This window comes from Erythranthe guttata, chromosome 13 (genome assembly GCF_056151865.1).
Source record: "Erythranthe guttata isolate IM_541 chromosome 13, IM_541, whole genome shotgun sequence".
NCBI classification, from domain to species: domain Eukaryota; kingdom Viridiplantae; phylum Streptophyta; class Magnoliopsida; order Lamiales; family Phrymaceae; genus Erythranthe; species Erythranthe guttata.
In genome coordinates, this window is record NC_142545.1 from 584019 (window position 1) to 602346 (window position 18328).

At 36.7% G+C, this 18328-nt stretch overlaps 2 protein-coding genes across 5 annotated transcripts; one reads left to right on the top strand and one right to left on the bottom strand.

Annotated features, from left to right (window-relative positions):
- The first annotated feature begins 7826 nt into the window (after positions 1-7826).
- On the top strand, positions 7827-14835 carry LOC105951955 (early endosome antigen). 4 transcript variants are annotated; one of them, XM_088811740.1, is made up of 7 exons: positions 8049-8167; positions 8314-8385; positions 10065-10183; positions 10274-13417; positions 13497-13739; positions 13944-14102; positions 14296-14835. In XM_088811740.1, exons 3-7 carry the CDS (start codon positions 10100-10102, stop codon positions 14536-14538), a joined length of 3873 nt encoding a protein of 1290 aa, XP_088667866.1. In that variant the 5' UTR covers positions 8049-8167; positions 8314-8385; positions 10065-10099; the 3' UTR covers positions 14539-14835. The 4 variants fall into 4 exon arrangements, with proteins under 4 accessions (XP_012830898.2, XP_012830899.2, XP_088667866.1 ...); XM_088811741.1 differs by having other exon boundaries at positions 8314-8357; XM_012975444.2 differs by lacking the exon at positions 8314-8385 and having other exon boundaries at positions 7827-8167.
- A 1374-nt stretch (positions 14836-16209) lies between these two features.
- Positions 16210-18067, bottom strand: LOC148765556 (GRAS family transcription factor). The gene has a single exon (XM_088811742.1). The coding sequence runs from the start codon at positions 17688-17690 to the stop codon at positions 16326-16328; it is 1365 nt and encodes a 454-aa protein (XP_088667868.1). The 5' UTR covers positions 17691-18067; the 3' UTR covers positions 16210-16325.
- Between the last annotated feature and the right edge of the window lie 261 nt (positions 18068-18328).

The window sequence follows — 18328 nt, forward strand, 5'->3', positions numbered from 1 at the left end:
CCTCAAGCTGGAGTATATAAGTCAAATACTCCAAGCTTGCAACAAATATAATGACCTCGATGTCCCCTGAGGGGTTTTGTGAATATATCTGCTACTTGATCATTTGAGCTGACAAATTATGTGACAATTTCTTTAGAAATGATTTTCTCTCGAACAAAGTGACAATCGATCTCAATGTGTTTGGTTCTTTCATGAAACACGGGGTTAGATGCGATATGAAGAGCCGCTTGGTTATCGCAACATAACTTCATTTTTTGAGTGTCTCCAAACTTTAATTCTTGAAGAAGCTGTTTAATCCAGATTAACTCACACGTGACTATGGCCATAGCTCTATATTCAGCTTCGGCGCTGGATCTTGCAACAACATTTTGTTTTTTACTTTTCCATGATACGAGATTTCCACCAACAAAAACACAATATCCTGATGTAGAACGCCTATCAATAGGAGAACCTGCCCAATCTGCATCGCAATATCCAGTAATTAGAGTATTCCCTTTATCTTCGAAAAGTAACCCTTGTCCTGGTGCCTTTTTGATATATCTCAAAATCCTTATTACTGCATTCCAATGATCTTCACATGGGGCTTGCATGAATTGACTTACAACTCCAACGGCAAAGGAAATATCCGGTCTTGTGATAGTAAGATAGATAAGCTTTCCGACCAATCTTCGGTACCTCTCGGGATCATAATAAGGCTCCCCCTGATTTGGTAGAAATTTATGGTTTGGATCCATAGGACTGTCGATTGGCTTACAATTTTCCATGCCGGTTTCTTTAAGTATATCCAATGCGTACTTCCTTTGTGATATAGCAATTCCACTTCTTGATTGAGCCACTTCTATTCCAAGGAAATATTTCAATTTTCCCAAATCCTTGGTCTGAAAATGGCCAAACAAATGTTCTTTCAATTGGGAGATTTTCTCATGATCATTGCCAGTAATGACAATATCATCAACATACACTACAAGGTAGACACATGTATTAGGAGAAGTATGGCAATAAAATACCGAGTGATCTGCTTCGCTGCGCCGTAATCCGAATTTCTGCAAAACTGAAGTAAATTTTCCAAACCATGCTCGTGGGGATTGTTTTAGCCCGTAGAGAGATCGCTGAAGCTTGCAAACTAATCCCGACTCCCCCTGAGCAACAAAGCCAGGCGGTTGCTCCATATAAATTTCTTCTTCTAATTCCCCATGAAGAAAGGCATTTTTAATATCTAACTGGTACAATGGCCAATGACGAATTGCTGCCATGGCAAGAAATAAACGAACCGAGGTGATTTTTGCCACAGGAGAAAAAGTATCCCCGTAGTCAAGACCATAAATTTGTGTATATCCTTTCGCCACAAGACGAGCTTTTAGACGATCAATTTGTCCATTCGGGCCAACTTTCACAGTATATACCCAACGGCAACCAATAGTGGTTTTTCCCGGAGGAAGAGAGACTAACGCCCATGTCTCATTTTGTTCAAGAGCTTGCATTTCTTCAATCATGGCTTGTCTCCATCCTGGATGGTCAAGTGCTTCTCGAACATTTTTGGGAATGGAAACAGAAGATAAAGATGATACAAAGGCAAAATAGGAAGGAGACAAACGGTGATAACTTAGAAAATTATAAATAGGATGGGGATTACGAGATGATCGATTACCTTTTCTAAGAGCGATAGGTAACTCATTGTTACTGGGGTCGGTAGTAGAGGCGGTTGGTGGAGTAGGACATGAATCATCTGGTCGTGCAACCTCTTCTACTACTGGTTCGGAAACTTGTGCGTGTCGTTGGTATGTAATAAGCGGTAGAGATGACTCAACTGTAGGACATTCAATAGGAACCTCTGTTGATGGAATTAGTTCCGGTGGGCTCGAGTATGGAATGTAAAGAACTTCAAATATTGAATTAGATTCATCTAAGGTGGAGGAGAAAAATAAATTATTCTCAAAAAATGTAACATCTGCAGACATATAGTAACGTTTATTTACAGGAGAGTAACATCGATACCCCTTTTGTACTCTGGAATATCCAAGAAAGACACACTTGATAGCTTTGGCAGAGAGTTTGTCTAAGCCTGGAGAGAGATTATGGACAAAACAAGTACATCCAAAAATACGAGGATCAATATGAAACAATGGCTCGTTAGGAAATAAAATAGAATAAGGAATCTTATGATCGAGGGATGAAGAAGGCATTCGATTTATTAAAAAACAAGCAGTTAAAACGGCATCACCCCAAAAATTAACAGGCATTTTTGCATGAAGTAATAATGTTCGTGCAGTTTCAACTAAATGCCTATTTTTCCTTTCTGCAATCCCATTTTGTTGGGGTGTGTGAGGACATGTTGACTGATGGATGACACCTTTTGATGACAAAAAAGAGGAGAAGGCTGAAGAAAAATACTCTTTCGCATTATCACTCCGAAAAACTTTTATTTTTTTATTAAATTGGGTTTCAATTTCGTGATAGAAGGAAGTAAAGATGGAAAATATTTCAGAACGTTGTTTCATTAGAAAAACCCAAGTACATCTTGAAAATTCGTCAATAAAAGTTACAAAATACTTGAAACCAAGAGTTGTGGATACGCGACTTGGACCCCATATATCGGAATGAATAATAGAAAAGGGAGAATCAACACGACTTCTTACCTTTTTTGAAAAAGAAGATCGACTATGCTTCCCTAACTGACATGACTCGCAAGACAAAGACTCTAATTTATGAAGATTTGGGATCATTTTCTTCAATTTTGACAAGCTTGGATGACCTAAACGTTCATGAAAAAGATTGGGAGACGTTTTTGTAGCACATGTTACCGAACCAGTTGATCGAAGGTAGTAAAGACCTTGAGATTCATGTCCTACGCCAATCATCCGACCCGTACCACGTTCCTGTATAACAAATGAATCAGCATCAAAGGTAACAGAACAATTAAGAGAACGAGTGAGTTGACTAAGAGATATTAAATTAAATGGACAACCAGGAATAAACAACACAGATTTTAGAGGTACAGAAGGAGTGGGTGAAGCTTGACCAATTCCTTTGGCAATAACTTTAGATCCGTCTGCTAGAGTAATAATATAAGGAAATTTAGGCTGAGAGATAGAAGAGAACAAAGAATTATTACCAGCAATATGATCGGAAGCACCTGAATCGATTATCCATGAATTTTGATTATTACCAGACTGAGAAATGCAAGCTGTTGAATTATGAGCATTAGTAAATTTTGATTATATCTATATGGATCATCAAATAATAACAATGAAGTAAATTCTTGAAAATATAGTGCTTGTAGCATATAATAAAAGGTCTCATGAGTTAGACCATTGTGATGATCCATACACAAATTAATAATTATGTTGGTATAGTCACTTTAGTGAATACCATATTAGAGAAATGAATAATCAAATGATTCGTTTATCGTATATATGAATGACTTAGTCTTGTGAGACTCTTGAAGAGCTCACATATGCATATTTGATGAAAGAGATTGAGATCAATTGAAGGATAAATTTTATAGATCTAACATTTGTTTTATGGAATTTGTTTCCATCATTTTATGTGATAAGCCTCATTCACTGATTATCCGATCTTTGAATATATCAAAAGAGGCCGCCGAAATATTGAAGTTTTCTAAACTCGCGAGTTAAAGAAGAAAGATGATTTTTGCAATCATCATTAACTATATATCGGAGATCTATCATTGAATCATTGAGAAAATGATCAAACTCAATCTCATGTCGAATTCAGGGGGAGCGTGATCAATAATTCCAACATTGTACTCTTTTTCCTTCGTCCAAGTTTTTGTCCCAATGGGTTTTTCTTGGCAAGGTTTTAACGAGGCAGTGTGACGCTCATAAGCTTTAAATGGATGTGTACTCTTTTCTCCTTCGATTAGGTTTTGTCCCACTGGGTTTTCCTAACAAGGTTTTTAACGAGGCATATTCCATAGATGGTGGACATCCAAGGGGGAGTGTTATGAAACTTAAAGGTGTGGATGACCACCATTACACCACCATTACTCCCACTACCACCACCATAACTCCCACCATCATCTCCACCATTATTCATCATTAAAAGTGTTGTAACTCTTGACCTTTGAGAGGTCTTTCTTGTACTATATATACAACACAATGTAAATGTATTTGAGATACAAGAAGAAGAAGAGAAATACATATTGCATTCTCTCTATTTACTCTCTTATGTTCTCTTTGTTATGTTGTCTTCTTCTTCATTTTCTAACATTTATCACTCTTAATTAATTAATTGAGCAGTAATTATTCGTAAGGATATTTTCGTAATTTTCTATATTTTTTTGCTATAATCTATGCACATTTATTGATTTTCTTAATACGTACGCAACAGTCAAAACTGACATACAAAACAAGTCAGAGGAAGTATTGAGTATTCAACCCCGTACGGACAATAATTACACGTTCATTTTATGTCTCAATTTAAGCCTTTTCATTTGCTAAAACTCAATCGATTGACATTTTAAGGCCTCGTTTGGCTGGGAAGATTAATCATGATTAGCTAAGTAATTCAAAAAAAAAATTAAATCATAGTCATGGAATGAATATTCTTATGATATGAAGTCAATTTAGGGCGACAAATATATTTATTAATTGACCAATTAGAGAAGAAAAGAAGGTTTCAACTTTGAATTAATGTAAACCACAAATCTAGCCGGCTATGTTTACTCATAGTTGGCCAAGTCCTTGCAACTAAACCCCACCCCCCCACTATATTTATTTATTTAATTCAATTACATTTTCTTATAAATGATTTATTTATTTATTTTTAATTAGGAATACTATGTTCTTTTGAATATTTATAAAACATAGACACTTTAAAAACTATATAACAAAATTCGACTAAACAGGTCGACAAATCTGACCGTGACTAGTGATGAAAATTGAAATAGAATTTCTGAATTTTTTCGATCTCAATCTGGAAAATAGACCGTGACCAGGGGTGAAAATCGGAACGTAATTTCCGATTTTGATCCATTCTTTTTCGATTTTGGAATAATATTTTTTCAATTCGGGTTCCGGGATTTGTTACTTCTGATTTTTTTTTTTTAATTATTTGGATCGGAATTGAAACATGTATGAGATTCCAATTTTTTGATCCGATTTTAAGTTCCGAAAATAATTCCCGAAATTCTGATAGTTTTCTGAATGTTACACTTAAAACACCAATATTATTATGCATTTTATATTTTAGGTGACACAAAATCGGAAAATTCCGAATGCCGTCGATTCTGATTCGAAATTTTGCTGATTTTGAACAAGTTTTTTTATTCCAATTCCTGAAATTTCGGATCCCGAGTTTTTCGATGTTTTTTCTAGAACAAGATTGGAACTAGTTTCTTCACTTACGAAAAAACTCGATTTTTTTACCAAAAGGTCTAATTACGATCTTAAACGTCCGATCTTCACCCCTAGCCATGATTGACAAACCAAAAGAATTGAGGAAAAAAAAAAAAAAAGCAAAATTGAATTATTGATTAGGAAAACAAATAATAAATAAACATAATAAAAAAAGAAGTGTTTTATTATGTCTTTATCAAATTGGACAAACTCATCTCTCATCCCTTGCACCTATAGAGAGCTGGGACGGTTTGGTCGGTCGCCTGTGGGCCCCCACCTCCATTACCTTTTTAATTTTCAACCAATTAAAACTCTTCACCAAAACAAAAGGTTTTTCTACATTAATCATTTTATTTTTTTCCAATAAATTATTTTGTTTCAAATATAATATAGTTATTTTTATTTTTTTCTTTGAAATCATTATCTTAATTAAAATAGTATGACACAACATCATTAAGTTTTAATCATTTCTAAATACGAATGTAGAAGGACGTGATCGCTGGTTACCGATAGCTATCTGGTTCATCTAAATCTATTATCGACACCATTAGGTTTCGAAAATAGATACCGTAAAAGAAAAGTATATGTTATATTTAATAAATGGATTTATGTCGTATAATTGGTTGATATTTAAATTATTATTGATTGATAATTAATTTATAATTGATGAGTTTTAAGTCATAAATCAACTTATTAAGAGGGTGTTTGGCTAAGCTTATTTTAAACAGCTGATAAACTCTTGATAAGATGTTTTTAGAGCTGATAAACTGTTACATCTTATTTTTATGATTAATTTTTAGAGTGTTTGGATAATGAGCTTATTTCCTATTTTTACTCATTATAAGATCTTAAATAAAAAGGTGGGTAGAAGTACTTATTTAAAAAGATCTTATTTGGTCTCCAACAGCTTATTTTAAAAAAAATTAAGATCTTTTTTTAAAAATTTACCAAACACTTTGGAAGAGCTTATAAGCTCTAAAACATCTTATAAGCTCATTTTAACTTCTTATAAGCTTAGCCAAACACCCTCTAAGTTTGAAAGTTGATATGTGTAATTTGGCCAATTCAATGGGCCTATAATTTCTTAATCTATTGGGCCACGAGTCCAAACTTGAAGTCCACTACAATGAAGGTCTAATCACATTTGGATAAGGTTTTGTGGCCCGACAATCTCAATTAACTTAACTTCAGCCCAATCAATGAGGTATAAATATATGTTCTAACTCATTTGTAAAGGAAGGTACGTTCAATATTCGAGCAATACAACTGCTCCTATTCTATGACTTTTGCTACCCACATGCCTGACTTGAGTGTCGGAGGAGTTTCTGCCGTATCAACCTCCCGGCTTAGTTTACGTGTTCTCTGATCGCAGATATCTCAAGGTCATCAAGCTCTTGAGTCAATGATCCACTTTGCTCTTCCAGCTCATCCTACTTCGACTATTTAATGTGATATATCTCTAGCACCATCAAAATCAAAAGTGCAATAACATTTATATTTTAATCAACTCGTAAATTTTAACATATTCAGTTGAGATTATTGATATTTAAGATTTTATTATGAGATTTTAATCAATAAGTATATAAATCAAATCGAATAGTAAATCACGAGATTTTAACAACTATGCATAGCATCGAGGTGACTACATGGTCAACTCATCTCTCATTCTTGTCTAAATTTTTATTTATTTATTATTATTATTCTTAATTTATTTTTCATATTTTCTCTTCATAATTTAATGCAAACATATTTTGACAACTTAAACTCAATTGAAATCAGGCTTATTCGCACGCCAATTCTGAAAATTAAATAATACTAAAGAACAAGCCACCACATCTTGACAATTTAATTTTATTAAAAATGATTGTTGAAATTACTATTGAGTTACTTGATATTGATTTTTGGCCATACTAATTAAGATCGTTTTAACAATTATATTATATAGTATATATACATTGAACTTCCAGTCAAATACAATCACACCAAGTCAACTCATTATTGAGTGTTTTAATAACCTAAATTATGTTTTTTCATTGTACTAGAATTATTCCAATCTATCTGTAATCTAAAAATTAAATTTGACCGATAAGAGGGACGTTTTCGCAATTTAATTTTACCCCAAGGATGGTCGTAATTTGCCTAAAAGAAAGAACAATAATTTGCCAACCATTATAACTTGACCATCAAAGTAATAATATTTTTTACTATAAAATGAAATCTTATTAAGTGTTTTTCTTATTATATATATAAAAAAAGAAAATCTAATTAAAGTGTATTAATCATGTATACATAATATATATAAAAGTCAAAAGAAAAAAAAAAAGATTAACATTTACAATACATATAATCCTCAACCATTATTCTTCTAATCTTTTACTTCTTTAACTATTTCTCAAAAAAAAAAAAAACTTTAATATTTTTTTATATATATATTCACACACACAATATATATAAATTAAATAAATAAATAAATAAAATGAAATATAGAAATACACAGAAATAATAGAAGCCGACGGCATTGCAGCGTGGCAAAAGTGGTAAAGCGGTGTGGAAAAAGCAGCGGTATGAGAAAAACCATTTGAAAACTCTGATTCATATATATATATAAAACAATTTGCAAATAAGGGCCCCGCCACACAGCCCACTGCTCCTAGCTCCTCCGCCATTTTCACTATTAATTCCAAATTTTCAATCACATTCTCTCTCTCCACTCCACCAATACTCCTCTCTCTCTCTCTCTAGAACCAATCCCCCCGCTCTCTCTCTCTAGAGAGAAAAATCATCAAAATCTGCTCATCAGTTAAGCGCAGGTAAGCCTCTTTTCTATTTCACTTGATCCGTGTTCATATTTTAATTTTTAATTTATGACTGTATATTAATATTTCTGCCTGCTGCTCTGTTTTGATTTATGCTGATGTTGATGATTTTGATTGTTGGTATTCTGATCTGTTTGTAGTCGGAACTTTTATTTTTTCGCCGTCGATCAGCTATTGCGCACCGGTAATCATCTCGATTCCGGTAACCGATTGTAAGATCGGTGTTTTCTATTTTTCTGCTGAGTTACTTAATTTTCACGATGATCGGAATTGTTTTTATTTTTTATTTATTTATAATTTATCCCGATTTTTTATGCTGAAAAATATGATGAACTATGAGTTTTGAAAAGTTTAATAGAATTTTATTTTTATTGAGAAAATAAATTAAAATATCCAGCTGGGGCGTAACGTCAGGCTGGTACATCTTACAACAAATGATGTAGCGGAATTGGCGAAGATGCTGTTTTGATTTTAAAAATAAATTGAAAAGGCGATTTGATCTTGTCGTTTACTATATTTTTTGCTGATTGATCGTACTTTTGAACTGTACAAAATTAATTTCTTGTTTATTTATTTAAATTAAATCGAGCTTCAAAAAAATATAAATAGGTTAGAAATGCTAATATTCAGCTCCATTTGACTCGTTAAAGATCCCGAGATTTAATTACTTTTGGATTTTATTGTTTTCATCCTGTGTCATATGAGATTATATTTTATTTTATAATTAATATCGAATTAATTCAAGTTTGATCACTAGGATCAGTGCTGTTTAATTTGATTTTTTCAAATTTATTTAATATTTTTAATTTTGACGAAAATAAATTAAAAGAGAAAAAAGGAAATATATATCGTTAGGTAAAGGGTGAAGACTGAAGAGCCTTACTTTTGTGGGGGCCATCAGCTTTATTTTGATAACTATTTTCTATTATTGACTGCTTGCTTTTACTCATAGAATTCTTTTTCCTTGGTTGTATTTGGAAATATAAATAGATTAATCTAATTTAAAACTGGAATCTTTTCAAAGGTTGGTGCTTAGCAGCTTAGGTGTGCAGTTGGCACCTCCTTTTTTTGCTGATCTTACATTGATTATTTCTCTTCATTTATTTCATGCTACACCAAATAAAATACATTAGATATGAATCATAACTCTCATGTTATTTTCGATCTACATTTGATCGAGTGTAGCATGGATTTGAAATCTATAATAACAAATTCATTGATTCGACAATGAATTTGAAATATTTAGCTCTCATTTTAAGAACTTTTTGAGCAATTGTTTCATTTTTTTCTTGTTTGGAGTCATTTCAAATCTTTTGATCTAAATGAATCCTTATGTTCTATTTTTTTTATATATAAATTAGCGATAATATAAAACAAAACTGATGTAAAATAAATTTGCACTTTCCAAGAAATCACCAGTTCACAAATTTATAATTCAAATATTTTACATGGACGTGGTACTTAACAATTCATTTATTATTATTATTATTCAAATCTTACTTGCAGTGAATTTAAACACTCTTAAACTAAGTAGTTGCATACTTGCATGTATTTAATATCTTATCTGTAGTCAACAAAGAACCACTTGTATTATTTCATCCTATAGTTTACTGGTGTTGACTGGTATCATTAGTTCTCCATCATAGCCTACCTTTCGATTTGAATTATTAAAATATACAATTTATTTTAAGTAAACGAACAGTGTTTTAATTTTTTTTTTTGGAAAAATAATTTTTTTTTTCCATTTTATTTGCCTTGCTATATGTTTGAGATGATGTAGAGGATTCACTTGTTTACTTTCTCCTGTCCCTGTAATTTTTCGTATTGGAAAGTGTGTTTAAATTTAGATATCTGCAATTAGCGTTAATTCTTGTCATTTTATCTTATTTAGCATACAGATCCTCTCACAAGTCGATACATTAAGCCATGGCAGAAGAAACAGTTATAAGTCATGAAATACCAGCAGCAAAGTTGGCCAACGAGGCTGAGAGCAATGGCGTCCCCATTAAGGTAAAAATCTTTACTTTTTATGCATCGATCGTAGCTGCTAGCACTGTCATACGAGTTGAGATCCATAATTTTCTTCTCACTTCATTTCAGATAATAGCAGAGGAAGCAAAGAAAGAAGAAGAAACGGCCCTCGAAGGAGAATTCGTAAAGGTGGAAAAGGAGGAAAAACCGTCTGTCATCGAGCGTGCAGTAAGCAGTCCAGAGGCAACTCGAGAGCTGCTCGAGTCACAAGAAAAAATCAAGGAGCTCGAAAATGAACTGGAAAAAATATCCGGGGTAGCAAAGGAAGCTGAATCTGAGAACACTCACCTGAAGAACGAAATCTTGCTGACAAAAGAAAAGCTCGAAGAAAGCACGAAGAAGCATGAAGAGCTCGTACTCAACAACAAGAAGCTGCTCGAAAAAAGCTCAGAAGCAGAGGACAAATATAGTGAGCAACTTAAAGCTTTGCAGGAGGCATTAAAAGCTCAAGAAGAGAAGCACACGGAGTTGACAAATACAAAGGAAGCATTCGATCGTCTCAGTGTTGAGCTAGAGATCTCAAGCAAGCAGATGAAAGAGCTTGAATTAAAGTTGCAAGAATCGGCTGAAGAAGCCCAGAAGTTCGAGGAGTTGCACAAGCAAAGCGGCTTGCATGTAGAGTCAGAGACTAAGAAAGCCTTGGAACTCGAAAAGCTCCTTGAGCTGGCGAAATCAAGTGCTAAAGCTATGGAAGATCAAACAGCTTTATTACAGGACGAGCTAAAAAGCTTGTCCGAAAAGATCTCCGAGAGTGAGAAAGTTGAAGAGGCGCTGAAGATCACCACTGCTGAGCTCGCCACTGTTAATGGAGAATTGGAGCTTTCGAAATCACAGGTAAAAGATGTGGAGCAGAGGCTAGCTTCAAAAGAAACTCTTATCAGCGAATTGGCCCAAGAATTAGAAGTTGCAAAAGCTGCTGAATCCAAGACGAAAGAAGATATTGCCTCGCTTGAGAATATGCTCGCTGCAACTAAGGAAAGCCTTCACGAAAACGTCTCGCAGCTTGAAGATGTGAAATCGAAGCTGAAGGAGGAAGTTGCTGCAAAGGAAGGGGTCGAAGAGTTCTTGAAAAGCCATGAAACGAAGGCGAAAATCGCGCAGGAGGATTTAGAGAAAGTGGCTAAAGAGAAACAAGCGCTAGAAGATGCTGTGTCTGATCTGACCAATAATATGGTCCAGATGAAGGAGCTGTGCAATGACCTTGAGGCGAAGCTGCAGCAATCCGACGAGAATTTCTTCAAGGCTGATACCCTTTTATCGGAAGCAGTTGCTAACAGCAAAGAACTTGAAGAGAAATTGAAAGCCATTGAAGAGCTTCACAGCCACAAAAATCGGGAGCTTGAGGGCACACAGCAAGCGTTGAATGTGGCGACAGAAGAATCAAAATTGCAGCTGAAAGAATTTGAAACCCGTTGTATTGCAGCCGAGCAGAAGACTGTTGAGCTAGAGCAGCTACTGAATTTGGAAGAACTCAAAAGCCATGATTATCAAAAGGAATTGAGAGAGTTATCTCAGAAACTATCCGAACTGAATGGTGATCTTACGAAGGAGGTGGAAGTTAAGCAACAACTGGAAACCAAGTTGCAAGAATTCCAGGCCAAAGTAGCTGAGATGGAGTCTGAGTTGACCAAGTCAACATCCCGTAATTCTGAGCTCGAGATTGAATTAAAGAATGTGATGGAAAAAGCATCGGAGCACGAGGGACGGGCGAATACTGTTCATGAGCGTAGCCTTGAACTCGAGAGTTTGATACAGACATCGGATTCCAAAGCGGGGGATGCTGTAAAAAAGGTGGGCGAGTTGGAATTACTTCTCGAGACAGAAAAAAATAGGATTAAGGAGCTCGAAGATCAAATAAGCTTGTTAGAGAAGAAATGTGAGAATGTGGAAGCAGAATCCTTAAAAAGCGGTAAACAAGTGTCTGAACTTGGAGCAGAGCTTGAGGTGGCGCAGTTAAAAGCATCGAGTCTAGAGGCTGCATTGCAAGCATCCACAGACAAGGAAAAGGAATTGTCTGAAATCTTGAATTCGAAAACCGAAGAGAATGGGCACTTAAAAGATTCGTCGAAAACCTTAAATGAGAAGCTTTCCGAGACAGAAAACCTACTTACCATCTTGCAGAATGAACTAACCATCTCACAGGAGAAGTTGGCGAGCATTGAAAACGACCTTAAAGCGACTGTAATAAGGGAAACTGAAGTCATCGACAAACTTAAGTTAGCTGAGGAGAAGCTAGAACAACAGAGCAAAGCCTTGGAGGAAGTGACTGCACATAGGTCAGAACTTGTGTCGTCACACGAGACACTATCAAGGGAAACGGACCTGAAACTCCAGGAGGCGGTTTCGAATTTCACCACCAGAGATTCCGAGGCGAAAGATTTGCATGAAAAATTACAGGCTCTCGAAAGTCAAGTCAAAAGTTATCAAGTGCAGCTTGTAGAAGCTACTGAACGATACGAAACTGCCAACAAAGATCTTGATCAGATATTGGCGAAGCTGGCTTCTTCTGAGGGCATCAATGAAGAACTGAAAGCAAAAATTTCGGAAGCAGAAGTTAAAGCTGACTCGTATCTGTCTGAAAATGCGGTCTTGTCTGAGAATATTGCTCAGCTCAGTGAGAAAGTTAAAGGTCTTGAAGAAAAGCTAACTACTACGGTTTCCGAGAAGGAAATCTCTGCACAGCAACTTGCTTCTCACATGAACACCATAACCGAACTGACGGAAAAGCATTCTAAAGTATCGGAGCTTCATTTGGCTGCTGAAGCTCGCTTTTCAGAGGCAAAAGCAAAGCTGGAAGAAGCTATAAACGCACATAGTTCAAAAGATTCAGAAGCGAAGGACTTGCACGAGAAGCTAAAAGCTCTTGAAGTGCATGTGAAGACACATGAAGAACGGGCTGAGCAAGCATCTTCACTTGTGAAGAGTCGTGAATTAGAACTGGAACAAACTTTGTTTAAATCTAAGGATCTGGAGAGTGAATTGGAGAAGAAATCTGGTCAGTTTAACAAGGAGACTGAAGCATTGATTGAAGCTAACTCGAAACTCACTCAGGATCTGGCTTTGTACAAATCTGAGCTAAGTGATTTACAGACGAAATTGTCCAGTGTTTCGTCAGAGAAGGATTGCACAGTTGAAGAGTTAAATACTGCAAAGAAAGAAGTCGAGGAGCTGAGAGAGAGGCTTGTTTCCGAAGGCGAAAAGCTACAATCTCAGGTTAGTATACGACATTTAATTTTGCCGACTTATGATCTATTTTTTTAAGAGTTTTATATCGATCATCTGCTTCTTTCAGATATTTTCGGTTATGGAAGAGAATAATTTGATTAACGAGACATTTCAAAGTTCCAAGAAGGATCTACAGACAATGATAGTACAACTTGAAGAGCAGTTGAAAGAACAAAAATCAAATGAAGATGCCTTGAAATCCAAGTTGGAAATCCTCGACAAAGAAGTTGTTCAGAAAGTTGAGTTGCAAAATCATTTGAAGGAGCTTGAAGAAAAGTTAGCAACCGCGGAAGCTCGATTTGAAGAAGAGGTAATTCATACTATTTCAAATCTTCATACAATCAGAGTTGAAAAGCCTTTTTGCCATAGAAATCTACCGTTTTTTTGTAATGTATTTATCTGGATAATTTGACTTGACAAACTTGAACATGTAAGAAAAACATCTTTCATTCCAAAGATTTTGAAGATAAATACCGAATCATTAACTTCTTGTGTTTTCATTGCATGCAAACAGAAAAAGTCGATCTCCCAAAAGGACCTGGAGCGAGAAGCCGCTTTGAAGCAATCGTGTGAAGAAGTTGAATCCAAGAAAAAAGAAGTTATTCTTCTAGAAAACAAAGTGAAAGATCTTGAGCAGAGCTTGCAGCTAGCTGATGCTAAATCGAAAGAAAAGGTTAGCTTTATTCCTTCCGTTGACTCAAAAACACATAGGAGTACAAAAACACTTAATAAATGAAAAAAAAAAGCTCGATTCCTTTCAAAAAGAGTACATCTTAAAAGCTAAAAGTACGGTCTATATAAGATTTAGAGCCCTCTTATGAAAGATACAAATACAATATCTTATATCCAAACTATCATGCATGCAGGATGCCATCTCGGAACACAAGGACGAAACCGTAAAATCGAGGGAGATTGAATTTGAGTCTCCATCTTCAACTCCTTCCAAGCGAAAGAGTAAGAAAAAACCGGAGGCAACTTCAACTGGAGCATCGCCCTCAGATACGCAAGCACATGCTGCCGCGGCATCTCCGGCCATGAACATCACGCTCGTCTTAGGTGTGGCTCTTGTCTCAATTATCCTTGGCATTGTTCTTGGGAAAAGATACTAAGGTGTGTGTGGTGTGTTCGTGTTTCGATTTATTATGCTTCAGAATTGATTCTTTTTTCCTTTTTTTTTTGTTTCTTTTTTTTCTTTTTGGTTTCTTTCTATTTGATTCAATTTTTACCCTTTTATTTTAGTTTGGTCTTAGTAGAAGCTTTATTTGTATTGGATTTTATTTGGTTTTTGATCTTCTGGTCAGGAAATTTGGTTTTTTATTTGAAACCTGATCTGTATTTATAGCATTGAAGGAAAAACAAGGAGATGTTGTGTTCTTTGCTGTAATAAAGTTTGTATTTATAGCCTACTTACGTTTTTTCCAATTACCATTCCTCCACGTGTCCGCTGCACAACTGTTAGCAGCTCCGCCAAATTCCCATTTTTTGGCAAAAAGATAAAATAAAAAATTAATGGGTAAATTACAGCGACCCTTGATCAAATTATGAAAAAATTAGTGATTACAACCACCCATTAGCTATGAATCTTCGTACACGATCATTTTTTGCGATATCAAAGTTTGTGGAATCTTCTTGATTACGTAGAATATTCTCTCGTTTGTACTTGTTTTACTTCATTTGAGTTCCATATTTTGAAACAAGATAATCATAAGATGACAGATGTGTTTCTTGGTTTGTAAATATCAAATTGTAGTGCATCAAGAACTGCATATTTGCATGAAACGAGTACAAGTTAGAGAATATTTCACGAAATCTAAAAGATTATATTGAATTTAACACTATAAAAATGGACGTGTAAGAAAATTCAAAATAAAAGGGTGGTCGTAATTACCCGAACCTGCGGATCTTTTTCGTAATTTAACATTTTAGATCAGGAGATGGCCGTAATTTAACCCAAAAAAAATAAAATGCTATTTACGGTTAGAAAATTGCTATTTGCGGTTTATAACAAAAAACACTTTATCTCTCTAAAACCCCAAAACTTTTCAAAAAAATCCAAAAACCCCCCAAACTGCAAATAGCAAAAAAAAAATTCGAAAATTCGAAATCAAGCTTGAAGAAGGGTTGTGCTTCGATTTTTTGATGTAATTTCGACTTTTTTATGTGTAATATGCATTGAGTAGGTCGATTACGGAACCAAATTCATGTTAAAAAACCCTACAAATCGATTTATAGGGCTTTTTTTTTCGCAAAAACATGTTGGAACGCCCAAGATGGGCGCCCAAGGCGTGTACGAACGAACGCCCGTTCCGGGCGTTCGTACACGCCTTGGGCGCCCATCTTGGGCGTTCAATTAAAAAAAGAAAAAAAAAAAAAATTCCACTGGACGCCCAACTCGGGCGCCCAAATGCAGCTTGCACGCCCAACTTGGGCGTGCGCTGCATGAATGGGCGCCCAAGTTGGGCTTTTACGTGTTTTGGGGGGGAGTGAGATTTTTTTGGGAAGTTTTAGGGTTTTAGAGAAATAAAGTTTTTTTTTTGTTATAAACCGCAAATAGCAATTTTCAAACCGTAAATAGCAAGTCCCAAAAAAATCACGTGAACACGATTCACACGTAATTTTGTTGTACGTGCCCCCAAAAGAAGCTAAACAACCTAACATTCTTTGTGCATTTAGTTCTCTAATCATACACACATGATTAAACATCACTACAACATCCAATAAATCAACATATACCATACCACCAGCAAAACTTCACTAAACAAAGAACAACAAATAATGAATTTACAAAATCCCTTTTTTTCTTTATTCCACCATGTAACAATATCCACAATCTCAATGTGATTAATTCACTAATCCATGTCATTAATCACAATTCATAATCACAATCAAAAAAAAATTAATCCAACGGCTGCCAAGCGGAAGCAGTAAGCAAAGACAAATCCTTCCACCCTAATTTCAAGCAACCATTATCCTCAACCAAAGTATACCCTTGCCAAGGAAACATCCCAAGCAACAAACTCGCTTGCGCGGCCGGGTTACCCGCTAGTGAAACGGGTCGGAACCCGACCCGACCCAGTTCATCCCCCCATCTCTCCACCTTCACCTCACCCGTCCTTTTCGGCCCACCAACCGCCACAATATTCCTTATCTCACACCCGAACAGCTGCTGCTCCACCGTATGCCTCTCTGCACTCTCCGCACCCAATCCATCCCCCAGGGCATCAAATAGGGCGGAGTAGTAATGCAGCGCTTCGACGAATCTGCCGAGGAAACTGCCGCCGTGGCTCAGATCCTGCTCGACGACGGTGATTAGTTTGGGGCGGAGGAGGGAGAGCAGCCGGAGAGCTCCTAGATCGCTGCCGGTGATGTCGTAGAGGCAGTGGTGCATGGAGTGGACGACTAGGGTTTCGAATGATTTGATGTCGAGTTGATTTAGGTTATTTATGTTGCCGATTTTGCCCTCGATTTGGTGGAATTGGAAGGGGATGTTTAAGGCGGCGGCGAATTCGGCGAGGCGGCGGCCGGTGGAGGCGAGGAGGTCGGCGGAGGGGCCGAGGCCGGTGATTCGGAAGGACTTGATGCGGCGGGGTTTGGAGGCTAGGATGTGGAAGAGTCCGGGCCATTGGAGGCCCTGCATTATGTCTAGGTCGATGACGTGGACGTGATCGGCGCCGTCGACGGCGTGTTGGATGGCTTGGTTGGCGGTGAAGTGGGAGAATTTTATGAGTGGTGTGACGGAGTTGTAGGTTTGGAGTGCGGTGAGGAGTTTGTGGTGGTGGGGGTTGGGGAGGAGCGGGGAGTAGGTTCCGAGGTAGGAGCTGATTATACGCGTGGAGAGGGCGTCTGCGAAGTACGCGCCGACGCGTTGGGCGGAGGAGCCGAAGGGGGTGGAGAGCTCCGCTATTTCTGGGAGGAGCTGGCCGGCGTCGTCGAGGTTGTCGACCGCCACGCACTCGGCGCAGCGGAGGAGGAGGCCGAGGAGGCGGAGGCCGGTGGAATCGGAGTCGGAGTTGGAGTTTTCCTCATCGACGGCGGTGGAGTAGAGCTGTTGCTGCTGCTGCTGCTGTTGCTGGTGATGCTCTGGATCATCGGATTGTTGCGGATCTTCATCGGAGCGGCGGCGCTTGATGGGGTCTGAGTTGGGATTGGGAAGGTCAACGGGGCGTTTGCCGGCGGAGGCCATGGAGGCGGAGGAATTATCGGTGGCGGTGGTGGGATTGAGGAGTAGAGTATGGAGCATAATTGTAGAGATTACATACATACATACACACACACAAGAGAGAGAAAGAAAGGGAATCAAAAGGAGGTGAACTTTTGAGAGAAAGTGTTCAATTAACAACTTGACAAAAAAGAGTTCAGAAACACACAAATGATTGTGGCGGTGAAACTTTCTCTCTCTTTTTCTGAATTTTTTTCTGCTGCTTTAATTTATCAAATTCTTGATGATGAAATTAACAATGATAGGGGGGTTGGGGGTGTAGTTTCTTCCAGATTTTTTTTTATTAATTAATAAATAAATAATACATAGAAAATATTTATATATAAAGAAAAAAGAATGGAATTTTAGGATTGAAATAAGATTGATAAGGGGGTGGTGGGGTTTTGGAGGTATTGAAGGAGATAGCAAGAGAGACTTGTTTCTAGTGTTGAGTGCATGTGGTAAAAGCAAGAAACTATATTATGCTCTTGTGATTTTGTATTATTGGTTATTCTTTACCTAAATTAAAATTTAATAAAAATTAAAGATTTTGTAAGGGGTGTGTTTGGACATGTGACAAAGTGATATCAATCTATGAATTTATTGTTACGTGATATCTACACTCTTGTATAATGACTTACAAATCATACGAGAGATGTAAATTATGCTAGGCTGTAACTAGATTCGAACTTCGGTCAATT